The sequence below is a fragment of the Etheostoma cragini genome, chromosome 5 (assembly GCF_013103735.1).
Source record: "Etheostoma cragini isolate CJK2018 chromosome 5, CSU_Ecrag_1.0, whole genome shotgun sequence".
NCBI lineage: Eukaryota > Metazoa > Chordata > Actinopteri > Perciformes > Percidae > Etheostoma > Etheostoma cragini.
In genome coordinates this window covers 13,754,952-13,776,145 of record NC_048411.1, presented here as the reverse complement: position 1 = coordinate 13,776,145, position 21,194 = coordinate 13,754,952, and the positions used below count along the sequence as shown (strand labels likewise).

The window sequence follows — 21,194 nt, the reverse complement described above, 5'->3', positions numbered from 1 at the left end:
CTGGTCCTTCCAGCTCTGTCAGAATGGCACGCCTCACCTCAGGGAGTGGGGAATAGTTGTGTCTTCTGTACAGCCCTGCTTCTTTTAAACGCGTCTTCAGCGTACGCAAACTCATGTTTACTTTGTGAAATGTCGACAGCACATCCAGTATCACGTCATATTCATGTCCGGCATCAAAGTATTGCTTAATAGCAGCGTGTACCTCGTCATTTGTGGCGCTCATGATTTGGAAAAATGGAAACAAACCCTGTGTTTCCGGTTCAAAGGACGGACCAGTTCTTTTGTCCAATCAGCGACGATTCCTGTGCCCGAGGGTACCTATCTTTTCCGTTTTGGTTAACGTCGTTGTGTTTTATCTTTTTGTGTTGTGTTTTATGATTTGCTGTTGTGTTTTCTCTTTTTGTGTTCTGTTTTCTGATTTGCCGTTGTGTTTTCTCTTTTTGTGTTGTGTTTTCTCTTTTTGTGTTGTGTTTTCTCTTTTTGTGTTGTGTTTTCTCTTTTTGTGTTGTGTTTCCTCTTTTTATGTTGTGTTTTCTGATTTGCCGTTGTGTATTGCACCTCAGGGCCACCGTAGGAATAGAAGATTCTTGGTTTGTGTTCTAACGTGACTTCCTCAATCTCGTGAGATTATCGTGCTCATTTCAGTGACGCAAGATATCAGCGCCTGCCTTTTTCTGAACCTATTATATCATTATAGACTGTAACCGTCGACGATGAGCAGCAAGGAGAAGAGAAGGGTAAGAGTTATAACGGGGTTGTGCACAAATATGCGCCTGATGGACTATCCTGTCGTATGAATTTTGAACTTTGTCGTTTAACTAGTGCCCCAAACCGGAGTGTTTTTGACTGCAATCATAAGAGCAGTTATATGCTTAAATTGGACAAACCTTAGGGTGCACCCTAAAGTTTATCCAATTTAAGCATATGGCACAGTTGCCTAAATAGAAAAGGTGAAAAACGAAGAAATAAATCTTAGCAGGTGCTTCGACTGGACAGAAAAAAAGATGGAAGTTCAATCGACGCTGTTTAATAGTAATAATAATAATTATAACAACACATACTTTGTTAATCTCGCAAAAAACATTACAATGACTGCCTCAAAGTTATAATGAAGTAGCCTACTGTGTACATCATGTAAATTGTGAAAGTTTGTGTGGTGTAATAGACCTAATTAAACATGAACTAGAGCGTTGGAGTATATGTTATCCGTGTGGATATTTATAAGAACTCTGTGATAATTTTTTTTGATTTGGACTAAATTGATCTTAACATAATTATGTAGAAACATGGTTATTAATGGTCATTTTCAGTGCTATAGTCTGTCCATCCTGGACATCTCTTGTCAAGGAGACTGACAGGCAATAAGAAATGCAAAACAATAATGTTAATGTTTTCAGAATACATTACTTGTTTCAGTATTGTAGCCAAATGTGTGTTTGTGTGTGTGTGTGTGTGTGTGTGTGTGTGTGTGTGTGTGTGTGTGTGTGTGTGTGTGTGTGTGCACTCAGGGCATCCTGGAGCGACTAAATGCTGGGGAGGTGGTTGTAGGAGATGGAGGTTATGTGATGCAGCTAGAGCGACGTGGCTATGTGAAGGCTGGACACTGGACACCTGAGGCTGCTGTTGAACATCCTGAAGCAGGTACATGTTACATATTAAAATGATATGAGTACATTTTTGCAAAGCACTTTTTTACTTACGTACAATGTGTTTGTGTTTTCCGTAAAAGCCCCTCTTTCCACTTCTCTTTCTGTCAGTTCGGCAGCTGCACAGGGAGTTCCTGAGAGCAGGAGCCAATGTGATTCAGACATTCACCTTCTACTGCAGTGAGGATAAACTGGAGATCAGTGGCAATGTCACCAACATCACCGTCAGTGGAAAAAAACACCTATCAGACTAAATCTAATGACATCCTCAGCCTGTTTGCCCTACGACTTGATGAAAATGATTCTTACAATAGTCTGGTATCACAATCTGCTCTTGTCTGATCCAGGGGGCCCAGATCAATGAGGCAGCCTGTGACCTGGCCAGGGAGGTAGCCAATGAGGGTGATGCATTGGTTGCTGGGTGTGTGTCTAAGACTCCCTGTTATGTGAAGAGTCACAGTGAGACTGAGGTCAAGGCCATCTTTAAGAAACAGATGGATGACTTCCTCAAGAAGGACATTGATTTCTTTATAGTGGAGGTATGAACAGTACCCAAGAGAAATAACTGTACAACAGATGGTATTGTGCATAAGTTCAATGCTTTCTGTATACTATCTTGTTTAATGATTTAATGCAAAATCCTCCTGCAGTTTGTTGATCATGTGGAAGAGGCAGTGTGGGCAGTGGAGGTGCTTAAGACCAGTGGTAAACCAGTAGGTGCAACACTGTGCATCTCCCCTCATGGAGACATGCACGGCGTCCCACCTGGAGAGTGTGCTGTCAGGCTGGTCAAAGCTGGTACGTCGACCTTCTGTGTTATAGTACTTCAAGTTGGCGCGTCTGACATGTTTCAGCTGTACATTCTAAGTGTGTTTTTTTTTTATGTGTTCAAGGAGCTGACATTGTTGGAGTAAATTGCCACTTGGATCCTCTGACATGCGTTCAAACAGTGAAGTTGATGAAAGCGGGATTAGAGAAAGCTGGTCTCAAAGCCCATCTCATGATCCAGCCGCTGGGCTTTCACACACCTGAGCGCAACATCGGCGGATACACCAGCCTACCCGAATACCCCTTCGGTCAGTATTTGTATACTGCAGAATAAAGATAAAACTGTTTTATATTCAATTACATCATTGTTATTCCAGTACATTTATGTAATGACTTTTTGTGTTTGTTTTTGCACCAAACAGCAAACAATTAAGAACATTTTAAGATTAATGGTAAAAAAAAATAGCACTTTAGCTAAGGTTTAAAGAGATCTAGATATTACATAACTGCCAAAAAGGATAGGGATCTTCATTATGTTTACCAAACAGGATCTGGAAATGATGTTTAAATAAACCAACACTTCACTCCAAAATCTGTGTTAGGATCAGTTTGAATGTTCATTTTTAAACTGTGGTTTTGTATATTTAATGTAAGCATGTATGTACAAATGGGCATATAAGGTATGTAAGTGTAGAGCAATGTGTTACTTCCTTTTTAAACTGCCCTTACATGCAGTTTAACAAGAGCACCAATATGAGAAAATGCTTACACTTAAATATTTTACCATCCTCTCAGCACTGGAGACCAGAGCAATGACCCGCTGGGACATCCATAAGTACGCCAGAGAGGCTTACAATGCTGGAATTCGCTACATTGGTGGCTGCTGTGGATTTGAGCCCTACCATATCAGAGCTATAGCAGAAGAAGTGGCTGCAGAGAGAGGATTCCTCCCACCAGCTTCAGAGAAGCACGGACTTTGGGGAGCTGCTCTGGAGATGCACACTAAACCCTGGGTCAGAGCCAGGTAAGACTGAGTAGAAACAGCTACTGTATTAAAAGTAGTATGCTCTGTATTATGTATTATACAGTACATACAGTGGCATGGGGAAAGTTATAACAAAGGAGGCAAAATAACAGGGAAATTGCTCTGTAAAAGTGCTGGTTTACAACCTACTAATCCACGAAAAAATGTCATAGGGCTCGTCGGGAGTACTGGGAGAACCTTTTGCCCGCTTCTGGACGTCCCAAATGCCCTTCCATGGCCACACCAGCCGATGATTATGAACAACAGCTTGAAACAAAAATACAAATGTGATCTCTTGTATAGACTATGCAGTTTAGTGAATTTGTTGTATGTGTGATCGGATGGTTCCCTTTTTTCACATCCTGTAATGAATGGCAATTGAGGATCTATTTTCTTTAACTATATGCTCTATCTCCAAACATAATAATACATAGATTGCACACAGTTTGCCAGTTGTAATTTGCTGCAAAACATTTTCAAATAAATAAATAAAAATTAAATATGACCATACTGTAGTCCTTGTATGTCTGATCATATTACTTTTTATTTGTGTGCTATTACTGACATGTATAACAAATTTTACATAGAAGCAAAGCTGGTCTCTTTTCATTTTAAAGATTTCTTTGTGGGCATTTCCACCTTTAATGATAGGACAGCTCAGGCATGAAAGCGGGAAGACACAGGGAAACCATCACAGGTCAGATTCAATCCCTGGACCTTCAGCATTGAGGAATAAACCTCTTTCATGTGCACAAGATGGTGTCTTTACCCACCACTGCATTTATTATTCCTCACAATCTATCTGTCGTTAGATTGCAGAATTTTTGCCGCTAAATATTTCTTACATTGTTGATTGTTAATAAGTGATCCAAAGTTATTGGTATTCAGATATTAACTGTATATGCGACACATTTGTGCAAAATATACAGGTTGTTGTACAAACTCAATATCAATACTTGAGGTATCTTGTTAAGATAACAGATTTGCACTTTGATCACTGGATTCAGAGTCCAGAGTTCTAACCATTACACCAGATAACCATGTGGTCCACAGGTGGTTCAAAACTAGACTGATAATGTCAGTCAATGGTTTAATTAATCATGCAAATTATGGCTGAGTTAAAAGTTTGACGCGAGTTTCCTGTTCACTTTTACTAACTATGCATCTGTCTTATTCATACCATTTCATACTAATTAATTTCTTGAAATTCTAAAATGCAATTGACAGCATGCACAACTCTAACCACTGTAAAGGAAAAACTGAAAGCTATTACAAACCAGTGATTGAGTTTAATGTGATTTAACATTGATAGACATACGCATTTAGGATTATGTGAAATGTTTGGGGAGTATAAATTTTGTCAGAACTCAGTATTGCCAATTAGCCCAATCTAATTCAAATTTAAATTTTCTCACCAGAAAGCCCTTCATTTTTCTCATTTGGATCTATCATCACCATTGTTCATTCATGCAACTATACCTGGGAATTTCTTTCATTATATGTTGATTAAACAGGTAACACGCTTTCACCCAAGTAGTTGGTTGATGTATTTAAATGACTCTGCATCTATTGCGTAATATTATTTCCTTTAAAGATGTGTTCACGTAACCTTTTAAAGTCTTGAGGTTCCACTGAGATTTGACCTTAGATTGCTGGATTCAAGTCCAGAGTGCAACCCTTACACCATGTAACCATGTCCATGAATACACTGAAAATTACAGTACAACTTATTTAATCTACTCTTATTTGCGATGGCTGATAAGGTTTCTTTAAGGCATATTATTACATTTCATTTAGCTGATGCTTTTATTCAAAGCAACTACCAATGTTACATTTGGCCTGCCATAAACATGAGTTGCATAATGAGATGACTTCTGTGGTAAATTTAATGTTTTGTCAATGCAGTTGTCCCTATAGCCAATCCAACCACGTGGATTGTGAAAGTTGGAATCCAGTTTTAATGCACCACATGCATACATAGTAAGTCAAAAAAGGGGATTTTGGTGCATTGCTACTCGCTGTTTTTGATTAGTTGGTGAATTAACCAGTGCAGAAATATTCCATAATCCATGGACCTGAACTTGTAGCTTCCACACTCATGAAAGCCCCTGTTACCACCCTATTCATTTAATATACTTTTCATGAGCAAATGTTGATGTTTTTCCAAAGTTAGAAACACTTAATACATTTGGTGATCAGTCATCGATAAAGAAAAACATGGATTTAGGGCTAAGATAATTCCATATTTTCCAAGCACTTCCAAACACCTTATCAGAGTCTAAACCTGGTTTCAGTGTGTTCAGATATGATTAAATGGAAATTTATCAATTTGTGATTGCTTAGTTATGCCCAACAGTAAAGGTTAAATGACCACCAGCCAAAACCACCAGAAACACATAAAAGTGGATTGAGTTGACATCACAGAAAAAAAACACGCCACTAACTTACAAAAAGCATCCCTTAGTGACAGATAAACCAAAGAATACAGACTAATTACTATCCATTTGTCCCTCTCACTTTGTGTTCTTATTGCACATGAGAAGCCCATCTTCTGCCTCTAGAAGCCACCATGCATCAAAACAGAAGAAGGAACAGTGTTCTCCAGGGTAGGTCTATTTATTGACCAACTCATTTAAGATGTTTTTTTAATGAGTTATATTGTTCCTTTTAACCAACATTTTTTGGGACACACTGTAGCAGCTATACTCAATTGATACATTAGCCTATTTGCGCATGCGCTAACGTGCAAGCTGCCTGTTGCAGTGCTCTGTACTGGTGCTACTGTGACACACAGTTTCCCTTCAGGGATCGATAAAGTATTTCTGATTCTGATTCTGATTGAGCTGGCATTCAGAAGATAGGCCTGCATTTAAAATCCTATTATTGGTCACAGATGACGATCAAGGAGTCGTAGAAAAAAAAATTCTCACATTTTGTAGGCTTAAATTCAAGGAATTTATTAAAACTGCTTCAGGCTGTAGGTTTGGGGTGAGCTATTTCAATATTACTGAATAACCATTCTTGGCTCCTTACTGTTACTGCAGCCTATCTCTCTCTTGAAACCCCTTTATTTGCTATTTAATATTGTTGGCCCATTTCAGTATTTTATAAGATGTTAATAAAGGCATTTTAAATTGTTTTATTCAAAAGTAATTTGTTTAATAGGTATATTCATAGGTCATGGTCCTAAGCATTACTCATAGCATCTTTAGAATTGATGCAACCTGGTGAGGAATTGACTTTCAACTCCTTTAAGACATGTGATTGTTAAAGGGAAATACTATTTCCCACTCATGTCCTCTTTAACAGTCAATATGGGTAAACAATGAAAGCTCAACAGCTCTCTTCGACAGTTCCTCAGCCAGATGGCTTTAGGCATCTTTCTGCTGATACTCAACACTTTCATTGCCACATTTATGCAGCATTTTCTAACATTTATTTGAGGATTACTTTATATGTTTTTGGAAAGAAATGTCCTTGTCAGTAATGCATTCACTTTCATAATGACTGGTAAAACTGTTTTACATATTATTATTTCAGGGCCCTTTGGCAATAAAATAGGGTATTTTTGTATGAGCTGAAAGCACATGAACGTAAGGCCATCACATTACAACAGTCTACATCAGTCAATCACAAATAATGTTGAATTTAATCAACGCTGTGCAAATATCACTATCTATTTTAATAAGCTATTCTTTATTTTTGCATTTTATTGTATTGGTTTCTTTTAATTTGATGTTGTTCTCGGTGATGCAGCTACTCTGCAAACCATCCCACACTGCTCAACCTAAAACGTCAGCACGTCGCTACGTGCACTAAATTTGAGAGACTGATGTTGCCTTTAAATGCTCCTCGGACTCACAGACCCAGTATGTTCTTAGCAATAGCCTATTTTCGCAAGACTGCTGCCTAATTGTGACTTCTATTTAGCCAGTAGCCTATATTACTGCAGATTACTAAACGGATTATAGCAATAGCAATCGTAAACTGGTTAAAGGTAAAAAAACAAAAACAAAAACGGTCACACTAAAACTTTGCTGCTGACTCCGTGGAAATTCCAATTTTTCTTCCAGCACTTGGAGCCAACGTTATTATTATTATATTTTTGAGTAAGTTGTCTTGCTGGGCAAACGAAGAAGAAAACATGGTGATGTTATGAGTTTGGAGACGACGCTGACCTTACTGGAGACAGTGCGATTGGACACATCCCTTTGTCACACTTATTCATGACCTCATTCTGTGGTACTTGAACGATGTACGCCGCTGTTTTTGGATCCGGATGGTACTTTATAATGAAAAAAGGTCTGGAGCCGAGGGATCGAGAATAACGGAACGCAGCTGAGAGGCGGATCGACCGCTGGACCTGGTAAACACACGGTCGCATGCCGTGTCCGAGTCAAGACCTGTATGGTCGCAAAGCTAATGGGAACGGTTGCAGGAGGTTGGGATAGGCACGCATCCGTGTTGAATGCAGGTGGGCCAGAGATGGGAAATGACACGTACCGCACTGCTCCAAATGTATCCGCTCAAGCGAAGGAGGATATAGCCCTTCAGGCGAAATATCCTCGGAGAGAAAACAATGTTTGGTTAACGCTGTTTTATCTAACACTTTAACACACACCCTTTGTCTATTCTCTATCCGACTCTCAAACAGTGCTAACGCAGGTTTAATTGTTGGCGCTAGCAGTGTTACTATTTTTGTTCCATCACTTTGCAGACATGTCGTTCACAATGGAGGATAATTTGGAGTCGGGGTGGGTAGCCGTTCGGCCGAATGCGTTTGAAGTGAAGGAAAAGCATAAATTTGTCTTTATCGTTGCCTGGAATGAAGTGGAGGGTAAATTTGCCATTACGTGTCACAACAGGACGGTGCAGAGGAGAAGCTTTGGTAGAGACCCACTGGCGGAGGCGACTGGAAAGGATGGGGACAAAACAAAATGGACCGAAAGTCCCGTCAGAGTATCTAAGAGCCCTAGCGAAGGAGCCAAGGAGGCTGTGTTTAAAAGCCCTAAGAAGTCCGTCATATCAACAAAGTCAAGTCCTGTCAAAATTCCAACTTTGACTAAATCTGCAGCCTCTCCTGTTCCTGATACTGAAGTGTTACAATCACTAAGAGAGGGGCGACTGTCCCCCTCACTGGACAGCTTGGACCTGGAGGAACTGGACAGTCTGGGCATGAAGGACTGCAGCTGGGCCGGACTCTTCTCCTTCCAGGACCTCCGGTCAATCCACCAGCAGCTGTGCTCGGTGAACTCGGACCTGGAGCCCTGCCTTCCGGTGTTTCCGGAGGAACCAGCCGGTGTGTGGACAGTGTTTTTCGGCCCGACGGAAGTAACCGAGACCGAAATGGATGAGCTTTGCCACAGTTTACAGATGTACCTAGGCCACGCGCTCGATACGTGTGGATGGAAGATCCTTTCGCAGGTTCTGTTTACGGAAAACGACGACCTAGATGAGTACTATGAGAGCCTGAGCGAGCTGAGGCAGTCCGGGTTAGAAGAGGCGCTCAACCGGGCAGCAAAACATCTGCAAGAGGTGAGATCTTGATTCTCCCACAGCATCTCCATGACTTTATCATCTTCGTATTGTGCATTCATTCTCTGAAACTCACAATCACACAGTTGCACATCTGGAGACCACGGTCTTTCTGCTGTGGTGACCAGACCACAATGGAAGTGTGGGAAGTGTGATGCACTAGCCATTCATGTGAGGTAGCCAGGTATTTAAAAGACATACTTAATAAAAGATTGCATTCAACTGAGTACAAAGCATTACAGAAAAGGGGTGAACTATGCTGTGTCAGAGATCTTAGCTTAAAATAAGTATATTTTCATCATCATTTATATATTTTCTTATATGGGAAACCAAACAATAAAAGCTAACTTGGTATTGGTATAACTACTGTATTTTACAGTTAATAGGTATCTTAAACAGGTCAGTGAGAAAAAGAGGTCATCAGAAGTTACAGAATGGACAAGGTATGCAACAATCTAACCTCCATGAGCAGAGGCACAGGCACATGTCCTTTATCAATTGCACACTGATGAGACAGGTGACACTGACAATTGTCTCCATTAGTCGTTTATATCTATTAAAATATTGTCTTGGGAATAAAGTGGAACTGGTCAGCTAGTAATAGAAGGAGGAATTTGTAAAATTAGGTTGTAACTGTAGTCCTCTAGGTAATGTTATACCCTCAGCATCAAGGCTGTTTACACAGCTGAGACGGTGCACACACAAACACACACACACACACACATACACACACACTTCAAGCACTCCTTATCTTTTAGAATGAACACTTCTATTAAAGCATTCTTCTCAGATGTTTTAATGGAACCATACTGGACAGCCCCAAACGAGGCAGGTTGCTACGAAGACTTTACCTACTGTCAGGTAGAATGTTGTCAGTTTAGTTCATAATTTTAGTGGACCTTTCTTGGTTATTTATATATAAAGACTTGAGCAACACACTGTAATTCAATTTTTTTAGGATATTGACAAACTGAAATATCAGATGTTATATATCACGTTTCTGTCTCCTTTGTTCTTATACTGTTGTGAGAAAATGTAGGACAAAAATGCTGAAACAACCGATATTCTTTAAACAAATCTATGTAGGCTGTCAGGAAATAATTGTCACAAATATTAATATATTTGTTATTACTCTTATATGTAGCATTAAAACACATTTATTCAACAGATCATGATTAAAAATAACAAGAATACACATCCTGTAGTTTCAGTGCGCACCAGAACGGAATCAAAAAGCATCAGTCTTGATATCCAAAAACAAGAAACTTGAGAATTTCACATGTGGTAAAAACATAACAAAAATAAAACCGACATTTTACTAAATGTTGTTAAAAAAACTTAGACTGTCTTTGATTATAACTTGTTACTCTGTCAAATAGCATACAGTATGTATGTGTGGTGGTGTGTTCAAAAGTGTGATGGATGAAAAAAATAGATGTTTGACTATTTGAGTTTTATAATTTTTTTTCTAAATAAAATATGTATTAAAGTTATATTAATAATTTTTTGTAAAACACCTCTGTATGTATATTATATAATCAAACACTACAAACAGACAATATATTGATACTCACTGGGTCTCACATGGTACTACTTGTACTACTTGTACTACTAATCAATTAGATTAATGCAGCCTTGGCTTATTGAGCCAGAGAATGCAAAAAAGTCCTCTGAGAGGACAGGTTAGAAAGAGCATTAATGGCAATTTGCCATTATTAGCATCACAGCCTTACTCCTGACCATTATAGTGGAGGCTAAATCAACTTTGACTGTTACCTGTATTTATGTAATAAATATCTTTCCATTATCCATTATATAAGTATTGACCAAGAATTCTCAGGTAAAACCCACCTAGTCGTTGTGAACGCGGAAAAACTATGAACTTAAAAACAGTCAAATTAAAGAATATTTGCAATGTGAATGGTAGGATTTTATATATACAGTATAGCTTCTTATTTATCACAAAAAATGGAAGTAATGAAAAAATAATTCTTATTAATTTAAGCTTCCAATGTTCATGACTCTAGCAGTACAGTAAGTTGACAGTATAATACATTTTATATCTGCTTGAATGTTTACTGTCATTGCAAAGTTAAGAAAGAGTCAAGAGACTTCATCCCTGTATACGGATGTGTTTGTATGACTTCCGGCCTTTCCTTTCTGCTCTGCTTTTGGCAGTGAACAAAAGGCTCTGAGTTGCTCAGACCAACCACCCACATGTCATTCCACCCAGTCAGTCCCACACCCACTCCCTTTCATTTGAGAAACACACACACACACACACACACACACACACACACACTTTTTTCAAAACTCTTTGTACGGTCTGAATTACCATCATGGCGATACAGTTAATATTACCTCCAAAACTCACTCAGACCACCAAAACACGTCATACATGTCTCAAAATAAGCTTGTTTGGCCAAACACTGGCAACAATACCCATTCAGATGTCATACTTCGCCTCTCACTGACGTATAACCACTAACAACAGGGATCATTACATACATGATGAACTTTTATCTTTTAAGTTTGAATGATGTTTCACATTAACCAGTATTTTATTGTAGAATAACACCTTTTCACTTCGACTGTTCTAAAGTTTATGTAACAGGAATTAATCTGAAATTTGCTTTAATATATTTTATGTATCTGTGCATACAGTACGTAAAGCATATAGAAAAATAAAAAGTTCAACCAAAAGCTGGAATAATACTGTAATAACAAAATGAAATAGTATAACTCATACTGGACAGCACTGTGAGGGTTCTAGTCATCTCTCTCTCCTGCATTTTGTTCTCCTCAGCATCACATTTAATATATTTTAGCTTAAATCAGCTGTTTGGAACAATTCATATTTCATTTTATTGTAAATATTCTGCAAAGTGTTTCTATATTGCCATATGGTTACTGCAAAAACGCACACAATTGGCCATCATTCTGAATTGAAAGTGTTTTTAGCAGTTTTGAAAACAGTGTGTAAGCATTTACAAAAAAATTATTGGATTTTGGAAAAATTGAATTTATTTTTGCGTGAAAGCAATGAAAAGTGTTTCACTCTTTGGTCAACATAGACTTCTGTTTGGCTGTGATGAGTTTTGAAAATTTGACTTGAACATGAGTTTTGACCATGTTAGCAATGGGGAAAAATAAGGACATTCAGCTCTTTATCATGGCAAATGCTCTGTACAGAAGTTAATTTAACACACTAGGGGTGGCTAGGATCATGTTCTGTCCTAGGCACCCCTAGACTGGGGCATAAGACACACAAACACACACACACACACACACACACACACACACACACACACACACACACACACTGGCATATTGATTCTTCCACTCCATTTGAGGGCTGAGTTAATGGCTATTTCAGTGATTGCTGGTAGCCTGCAGGATTGTTCAGTCTGGCAGAAATGTATGTGTATTGATTTTATTCCCAGCAGCAGAAAGGACTTTGCTCAGTCAGCCAATGTCTCTGCACTGAGACTGCATTCAGATATACTCCTATTATTTACAGTAACACAATAGTCTCACAGTGAGGTGCAAGTTTTTATTCACTGCTGAGTGACACTAAAAGATGCATTAAGCATGTTCTCGTGGCTTGTGTAATTGTGGATGGGTTAACTGATTTGACACAGTTATCCCACTGTTCTACAGATAACAGTCTAATGGAAACACATGTAACATCTACATTACAGCCACTTAGTGTGTTTGGCGTCTGCTCACTGCACATTATCCGATTTGTGCGTAGAAGACACTTGAATCCCTTTTTATTTTTTTCAATCAAGGTTCCAACAACTGTCGGTTTGGACCTGTTTGGATCCCATTTTCCCACTACATTCAATATAGTGAACTGCAAATCCCTTATTATGTAACATGGTCGTACAGATATTTAAAAAAAAAAAGCTATGAATATTTAGCTGTTCTGATGTTCTCAAGGTTGGTTGTATGTTGATAATGATAACTTTCTGTGTGTGCATGTGGTACAGCTGCTGGAGAAACACCAGACCATGGACAGTATGGGGGAGCTGTTGGAGCTTTATGAGGAGGAAGACGAGGCCTATGGAGTCCTGCTGGAGGCCTCCACACGGCTGTACCAGTACCTGCTGCAGCCCTTCAGAGACATGAGGGAACTAGCCATGCTACGCAGACAGCAGATTAAGGTAACAATTTGCGCCAGTTACTGTAAAGTTAGCTGTATGTGTATAACTGTGTGCACATTAAGAAGCACCAAGCCTCTTTTGCTTTTATACACACAAACACACACACACAAACCGAGCAATACCAGACAGGCTCTACACAACACCTCTATCTATCTCTATCAGGTACCAGGTTATTTCTGCATTTCTCTACAGGCACCAACATAGAACAGTCATAAAACAATGGAAATTGTCATGACTTAGTGTACATCACTGTATATGTGCATAATTTACTGTGATGTATTAAGCAAAATGTATTATTTAGTATATTATGATAAATGCCTTTTCGTTAGTGAAGCAGTGGGAGGTTGGTTAGATGTGTCTTATTGCAAAGAAAAGATGAAGGGTGGTGAAGGGATAATAGGTGGAAATAATTATTGCAGTGCTGATAGCTGATTTATATTTAGCTCACTGACTCACGTCAGTAATAAAAAGACAATATCACATTACTGCATAACATCCATTAGAAATAAGAAAACATACTGTATACAGATACCGTATACTGTACATTATATATATACACACACACACACAGTATCTAAAACACTGGGCATTGATTGACATACTGTGAGATGAATGGAGCCCCATGGATCTCCAATTTCCTGCCATCTCACAGAGAAATAAATAAGTCATATTGTGTGTGGTCCTGTAGTTTCACTGCAGGTATAGGATGATGCTGATACACAGGGATCAGCAAACGTGCAGCAGAAATGGGAAGATGGAGGAAGTTAGAGAGCTTTTCAGTTTAGTTGTGGCTGAATAGACCTTCAGTGTCAGCTAAAGACAGGAATGTAAGCAGAAGGATTAATCCTGCTGTGGTAGGTGTTTCTTTTTGGCGGCGCTGGGCAAAAATTCCACAACAATTTTTCTGTATATTGTAAATAAGTAATCAAGTAATATGAGGCATGTACTATATTGCAATATTGTATATTGTATTCTGCACCTTCTTTTAGCTCTTTTTTCTGATATTAGAAAATATAGCTTGCGACAGGAGACTTTATCTTACTTACAGGTCATTTCAAAAAGAGGGAGTGTTCCTAGTGCAAATGGCCTTGTGACAGAGAGGGTAAAGCTTCAGGAAGAGATGTCACTCCAGTTCAAATTCTGGCATTTTTGCTTTTAATAATAATTTTTAAAAGACTCTATTTGTCCATTATTTCCTGAAAAGTGCTTCTAATTGACTTCACTGGTTTCCGTGGAAGTCTACAGTCCATTTCTTTTACTGTTTATGGTTTTAGCCAGAGCAAACTCTCTTCCTTTCTGTCCCTCAGCTGTTACACAGATTTATTTATTACAGTAAGCATGCAGAGGTCCCGGAGAGGATTTGCCAGATAGGACAATTAAGTAGTTACAAAACTGACAGGTCCCACCGAGATTTGAACTCGGATCGCTGGATTCAGAGTCCAGAGTGCTAACCATTACACCATGGAACCCCCTGGCTGGATACTAGGAGGGGAGGGAATGTTAAACTTCCACTTCTGGGTCTATTTATAGCCATTCAGTGTATGTAGCTTAGACACAGCATGGCTTTATGTAGCTCTTCTTCATCTAAATTCCCTTAGTTTTGGGTTTATGTGTCTTTTTCCCAATGTGTGTTCATGCTTCTTCTTCATTTTTATTGCTGTACAGAGGTGGGAAAATGCCTTTTTTCCAAGAAATCTCCAAATCTAATGAATAGTTTAAGTGAAAAAGTCAATGAAGAATACGATGAAATGTTGATCACAAACTATAAGATTAACAAAGAAAATATAAATATCAAACACAATCATGAATCCCTTAGCTATAAAATGAGGTAGCATGTTGATATAAAGTAGCATCAGCCCAGCCAGCGTTTGAGTTGTTCTGAGTCTCAATGTGGCCTCTAATCTTGGGCACAAGGGCAAAACGAGGCCTAACAGTACATCTAAAGAGTGTTTTATGGTAGGTTTTTGTGTAAAAGGTTGCTCAGTACGATTTATAGTAACATAAATCATCAGATGTAAAGGCAACATGTTTAACATTACACTATGTATAGCAATGCTGAATAAAATGAAAGCAAAGGAATGAGCACTGGCAATCGGACAGCAGAAAGTTGCAGTGGTAAATGATAGAAGTGCACTGCTGAGTAGTGCAGTGTGAGCAGAGGTGCAGCGAGGTTATTTAGGGTCAGACAGAGATTTAGCTCTGTCACCATTGCTGAACTCTCTGGTAGTTTAATTGTGCTCCTTATTGATCAGTGAGCCTTTTGTCTGCGTATGGTTAACAGAGACACAGCGTCGTCAGATTCCCATTATGGTCTTTAACTTTAACAGTCCCAGAATCAACTAATTCAAAGATAAAGTGAACGTGTTATGCTGAAATATTATAGGTGTAAATTGTTTTTAAATTGTAAAGTGCCAATAAAGTGAATTTGTCATTTTATTTGTCCTCAGGAATAATGTCAAAAGGAATTTAACAGTTTTCAATTGTTTGCAATATAAATTTCCTATGTTCTATCTAATGGCGATTGGGCTTTTGTAAGATGGTTAAAATGGGTTTGTATTATAAAATAATCATGTTTGTTTGAATAGGCACATGGTAGAAAATACTGCGTAATGCCAGTGCTTCCATGTCCGGGAGTGTGGCTCCCTCTCCAGGCCTGCTTTTTCCCAATGAAACCATTTCTAATTAATACTGTTCCTCATGGCATGCATCAATTTACTGTAAGGCACGCAATCCTTCTCTACAATGTGTTTATGTGAGGTTAACTGTCCTGTCATGTAAACTACCACCTAATAACCCCTAAGTTATATTAGGGAAACCATTGATACCACTATTTTTTCTTCTTTTTTGTGAAGCCCCTTTACTCTTGCCGCTTTGTGGCAGTAATGTGCGACATTCGGGGATCCAACCACATCTGAATCTCAACTGAAGCAGTATATCTTCTGGGTCTGGATTTTTTTGGCTGTACTGTGTCACCTTAGATTAAACTATTCGTATATAATATATCTTCAGATCCAATTTTTTATATCAGCATAAAATACTGTATCGTATACATATTTTTAGTTTGTATAAAAACATTTCTTTGGGCTTTCACAGGATAAAACTTTGTCTTAATAAGTCAGTGAGCCCTGTCGTTCTTAGCCTTGCTGACAAAAATAGGTTGTAAATATGTTAACCTCTCTTAACAGATTTCTATGGAGAACGACTATCTGGGCCCAAGGCGGATCGAGGCTCTAAAAAAGGAGGACTCTGACTGGCAGAAGAAAGCTCAGGAGGCAGTACTCAACATCCAGGAGTTTACTGTAAAATACTTTGAGATCACTGCTAGAGCCCAGAAAGGTAAAGTATGCCATCACGGTCACTGCCAATGTCAAGTCAATAAAACAGCAGAGGAAGGACTAATTACACACACACACACACACACACACGGTAGTATTGGCCTGCTATTGACCTGTGTGTGGTTTTGAACACCAAGGCTAATGTGATTTGCTTTTAATGAGGCAGTGCAGACAGCCACGGTTTGACAGGACCAGGAGGAAACAAGGACAACCTATTGATCAAACAGCTCAGCGAACAGATTGTCTTTGTGAAGGATTAATCCACAATGTGCCCCTGCTTATCCCAGTTTTTTCATCCAGTACTGATTAGTCCAGTTATTATCTGATACGTATTAGATCAAAAATCAAATGAGTGGCTTCAAGTGCAAACTGGAATGAATGAAGTTGTAATGTCCAAATGTGGCCAACAGATGTCTCCCTCTACATTATTGTAATACATAGTTCCTCCCATGAGACTTTAGGCATCACATTAAAAGACAAGAAAGTGAGTGAAATGCCCACTCATGTTATTAGTGTGTGTGTGTGTGTGTGTGTGCGTGTGTAGGGCTCTATGAGCGTATGAAGGTGGATCGGCGTAAGTTTGGTAAATCTTCATGGACAGCGGCGGTAGAGCGCATGGAGAGACTCTGCTACTCTGTCGCCAAGGAAACTTTACAGCTCCAGAGAGCCAGGGAGATCTGTCTGGAGCAGAGGAAACACACACTTCGAGAGGAGGTGTGGTAGTAACACTCAACATCACTCAAAACACATGTGAACAGACATAAACACGTACACACAGTCTTTTGATGTAAGTTTTTTGTCCTGTCCCCTCAGATGCAGAGTCTGTGTAGCAGTGACGATGCCATGGCCCTCTTAGACCACATGGAGACACGTTACTATGAGCGCCAGCTCCAACTGTACGATATCCAGGTGGAGATACTACAGTGTGAAGAGCTGCTCCTCACTGCTCAACTAGACAGCATTCACAGACAGATGTCAGGTATTTTGGCTCAATTTACAAGCTACTTTTGGACACATTTTGCTTATAGGATAAGTCCTTTATCCTAAGCCCCTTTAAAAAAAAAAAATCCTGACACACATTTCACAAACTCTTCTGCACGATCATGCTACAAAACAGTCTGAAGTATTACTCTGTACATTAATGCTGTGTAGTGTCTGTCTAACAAATGAAAGACCTGTAGCTGTGTCTCCAAACAAGTCCATATGCAGTATTTATGTATTTGTGTTTGCAGAGCGTCAGGATGAGGTGGTGTACTATGACACCTTTGAAAGTGCGGATGATATAAAAGGGGATGATACCGCAGAGAGGGAAGAGCTGCGCAGACTTCAGGTCAGCGCTCGACAGCTGGAGGCCAGAAGGGGGCGCATCACTGCCAAGCGATCCTATCTGAGGAACAAAAGGGTGTGTTCACCCTACTCACAATTACACTAATTTCTATTCCTGAAGTGTATCCCGTATTGTACATACTGTTAATGCATACTATTCAAAATGTAGAGTGTGTGTTTTGCCCTTTTGTTTGATAGCGCTTCATATGTGAGCAGAAGTCACTTTTGAAATAGTGTCCCGCTATTGCTAGAAACCTATTACATCAAGAAACTAACTAATATGTATTGGATTTGGAATTGGCATTATTCAGGATGCTGTGTGGGTCAGTGTGTTGATGTTTTTTTTTCCTCCCATCTTTCTGCAGGAGATCTGTGTATCCAACCACACTCAGAAACAGCAGAAACGTCAAGCCATCCATAAGGACTCTGAATCCCACCAGCTCTTACAGGTATGTGCTTTTTATAATGATGCAACTGAATACCTGTATCAATGTCAGTTGATACAGGTATTCTCTAAACCCTCCTCTAAACCCTCCTCTAAACCCCAACAATTTTCAGTTGAATATTGAAGAAGAGGAAGACGAAGAGAGGAAGAACAGCCGAGTTAGTCAGGAGAGGCAGAAAACTCTGGAGAGACTACGCACTTTCAAGCAGGTATGGGCCCTCCTATTAATTAAATGTAAATATCACCATTTCTCTTTTTTTACTAATCAACGACTTCTGTCTTTCGCTGTTTCTTTCTCTAGCGGTACCCAGGTCAGGTGATCCTTAAGTCCACTCGTTTACGCGTGGCCCACACCAGAAGAAGAGAGCGCGGAAGGAGCATGGAAATGAGCAGCGTGAGTGTGGGCCACCCACTGTGTCTCAGTACCAGTGTGCAGACGGACCCCAGCTCCACACTCACCACTCAGCCCGTCACGGTCCGCACAGCATCTCTTCCTCCTCTGCCTGTGCCCAGTACCACAGACTCCACCTGCTCTCCCTGCTCCCTGTCCTCACTACTGGCTTCCCCCATGTCTCCTCCTCCTCCACCTCCCCCTCCACCTCCGCTGCCAATAAAGGAGGAGTTGTCACCTTCTGGCAGCCCACGTCGGCATGGGCAGAAGGTCGAAGGAAAGAATGCAGCAGAAGAACTCTCCCTCTCCCCACTCGGTCCATTTATCCCTCGCTTCTTCGATAGCAGCCAACTGTTGAGTGCCCGGCAAAAACTGAGGAAGACTCCCCAGGTTGACTCCCACAGCAGAAGAGGTACTGGAACCATTTACCACAGTAGGCTCAACTAGATTAGCAAGTTACAGCAGTCAATCACCATCTGTCTTCCTCTTCTCTTCCTATAAGCAGTGAGCTCGCCCATGGACGAGGTGCTAGCCTCGCTGAAGAGAGGCAGCTTCCACCTGAGGAAGGTCGACCAGCGTTCTCTGCCTCCTTCAACAGCTGACGATGACCCCAACAGCATCCTGGCTCAGATTCGCAAGGGAGTCAAACTGAGGCGCGTCCCCAGGAAAGAGAGAAGGGATCAGGGAGAGCTCCCGGCCTCCACCGACCCCCTGACCAGGAGCATCCACGAGGCGCTGCGCCGCATAAAGGATGCCTCGCCAGACTCGGACTCAGATGATGATGGGCTGGTCGGCCATGACTGGGAAAGCTAGGGTTCATGGCTCAGACGCAACAAATAATACACACACAGATGCCTGCACCCTGTGGCACTCTTTCACACACACTCAAGCACACACAGCCCAGTCACACATGTACCTAGTGACTACGCCAGGGCCTGAGTCATACCGAATATCACCAACTCACCAAATGCTCCAAAGGTCTATGGGTAACCTGTTCATTTACTTTTTTACACTAAATGCACCATGGTGAAGGACATTATTTGTAGGTCTTATTCTTGTATCAGATTGTGAGGATGTTTTGTTTATTTATTGTTTTGTAGTTGTACTGTTGAGAAGCTCTGTACTGGCCTTTTGGGGCTCCAGAACAGCACATAACACATTTTACACCAAAACACTGCACTGACAGTTATTTGAAACTGAAACCACTCGCCCCAGAGCATTAGAAAGGAGAAACTTTAACTGCAACACAAATTAAGTGTTGGGTATGGTTGATCATCTGGTGTCATGCGGGAGATAGAAAAACAAACTGAAGATCACACTGACATTTGAACTGGATTTACTCTCCAGATTGTAAACCATAACACCAGCACCTCTGCTGACGCGCTGTCCTATTATTACTCAACCAGTGTACTATGACTCAACAACACTACTGTATGCTGCACAGCTGGTTTTGTCCTGTCACATGTAGGTGTGTTATTGCCCTACAGTATAAGGATGACTGCTCGTCTAGTCTGATACTACACAAAGATAGTAAATCTGTCACACCAGATTCCTGCCCCTTCCCCCGCTCTTGTCCTCTTCCGACCTTCACTACCCCCAACTCTCACCTCCTATCTGGATGAGGGAATATGTATCGACCCATCTGTTCAACCGCAGCATATGGCCAGGATGGTGGGAGATATAGAGAGTCGCAGTAGGTTTATAATTTGGTGCCAAAACTAACAACATCTTTGAGCAGAAGCTGGTCACCTAGAGTGGGAAAAGGACTAGATGAAGTGTCACCACCAGAGCTGCAGTTTCTTTACTGGGGAGGAGTTAATGTACTTAGTGTGGTAAAGTGTGGGCAGACTTGATTGGTGATTCCCAAACTTCGTATGTGGGATAGTCAAGGCAGAGCTGTGAAACCGTCACACTCATTTGAATGAGGGATGGTTTGTGGGAGGCTAGATTCTCTCAGCGCTGTAGGGAGTCACTGTGGGCTGTGGATTAGGCAGTCGTGATGCATGCCGTTTCTCTCCGCTATTGCATCTGATTTCTTTCACTGCACTCAGTGGGCAGAAGCACATAGTAGGAGGCCTGTTACTCACTGTGCTGGAAGTGAAAACCTGCTTCTGCACACATGGACTCTCACGCTCGCAGTAAACTCACAGCTAACACGTGCAGGAACATTTTCGTGGCAAAGTGAGTCCACAGGCTCAACTCGTACGTTTTTTAAATGGTTTCAGCACTTTCATAGTGAGTAGTACAAAATGCATAGTAATAAATGCTAACATACATGTTAACATGAAGCAGAAGTATTTGAATTCATAAACTAAGCTCTGATTCTGAAACAGGCTCAGCATGCACAAACAGCTTTGATGCAAAGATTGGTAACACTTTACAATAAGGTACACAAAAAAGGGTAGTTACTGTTTTTGAAAGAGTGACGAAGTTAGTTACCGTTTTTCAAAAGAGTAGTTACCCTTTTTCAGAAGGGGTAACTAATCATTCCTTACCCTTCTGAAAAAGAGTAACTAATCATTTGTTAACCTTTCAAAAACAGTAACTTCCCTTTTTTG

At 40.3% G+C, this 21,194-nt stretch overlaps 3 protein-coding genes and 1 non-coding gene across 4 annotated transcripts in view; 3 read left to right on the top strand and 1 right to left on the bottom strand.

The window, feature by feature from the left end:
- The window catches only part of dimt1l (DIM1 dimethyladenosine transferase 1-like (S. cerevisiae)), a 25,344-nt gene extending 8,334 nt beyond the window's left edge, over window positions 1–17,010 (top strand). The window contains exons 13-14 of the mRNA XM_034872609.1: window positions 977–979; window positions 16,988–17,010. The gene's annotated coding sequence lies outside the window, so the exon portion shown is untranslated. The remainder of the gene's footprint in view (window positions 1–976; window positions 980–16,987) is intronic.
- LOC117945219 (betaine--homocysteine S-methyltransferase 1-like) lies at window positions 571–3,823 on the top strand. Its single transcript, XM_034872576.1, has 8 exons — window positions 571–737; window positions 1,509–1,641; window positions 1,758–1,870; window positions 1,994–2,185; window positions 2,297–2,444; window positions 2,540–2,722; window positions 3,210–3,438; window positions 3,612–3,823. The coding sequence occupies exons 1-8, from the start codon at window positions 714–716 to the stop codon at window positions 3,727–3,729; spliced, it is 1,140 nt and encodes a 379-aa protein (XP_034728467.1). The 5' UTR covers window positions 571–713; the 3' UTR covers window positions 3,730–3,823.
- Window positions 7,329–21,000, top strand: LOC117945194 (junction-mediating and -regulatory protein-like). Its single transcript, XM_034872505.1, has 10 exons — window positions 7,329–8,973; window positions 12,966–13,139; window positions 16,325–16,475; window positions 17,019–17,188; window positions 17,288–17,453; window positions 17,707–17,876; window positions 18,166–18,249; window positions 18,359–18,454; window positions 18,547–19,048; window positions 19,142–21,000. The coding sequence occupies exons 1-10, from the start codon at window positions 8,158–8,160 to the stop codon at window positions 19,447–19,449; spliced, it is 2,637 nt and encodes an 878-aa protein (XP_034728396.1). The 5' UTR covers window positions 7,329–8,157; the 3' UTR covers window positions 19,450–21,000.
- Window positions 14,537–14,608, bottom strand: trnaq-cug. The gene has a single exon. It is a non-coding gene; the product is annotated as a tRNA-Gln (tRNA).
- Window positions 21,001–21,194: the final 194 nt, after the last annotated feature.

What these genes read in the sequence shown, in the direction of transcription:
- LOC117945219 (XM_034872576.1), top strand. Translation starts at nt 714, where the DNA reads ATGAGCAGCAAGGAGAAGAGAAGG. An exon ending in GCAATGTCACCAACATCACC is followed by an intron (nt 1,871 to 1,993) that starts GTCAGTGGAAAA and finishes TGTCTGATCCAG; the next exon opens with GGGGCCCAGATCAATGAGGC. An exon ending in CCTACCCGAATACCCCTTCG is followed by an intron (nt 2,723 to 3,209) that starts GTCAGTATTTGT and finishes CCATCCTCTCAG; the next exon opens with CACTGGAGACCAGAGCAATG.
- LOC117945194 (XM_034872505.1), top strand. Translation starts at nt 8,158, where the DNA reads ATGTCGTTCACAATGGAGGATAATTTGGAGTCGGGGTGGGTAGCCGTT. An exon ending in CACTGCTAGAGCCCAGAAAG is followed by an intron (nt 16,476 to 17,018) that starts GTAAAGTATGCC and finishes GTGCGTGTGTAG; the next exon opens with GGCTCTATGAGCGTATGAAG. An exon ending in TGACTCCCACAGCAGAAGAG is followed by an intron (nt 19,049 to 19,141) that starts GTACTGGAACCA and finishes TCCTATAAGCAG; the next exon opens with TGAGCTCGCCCATGGACGAG.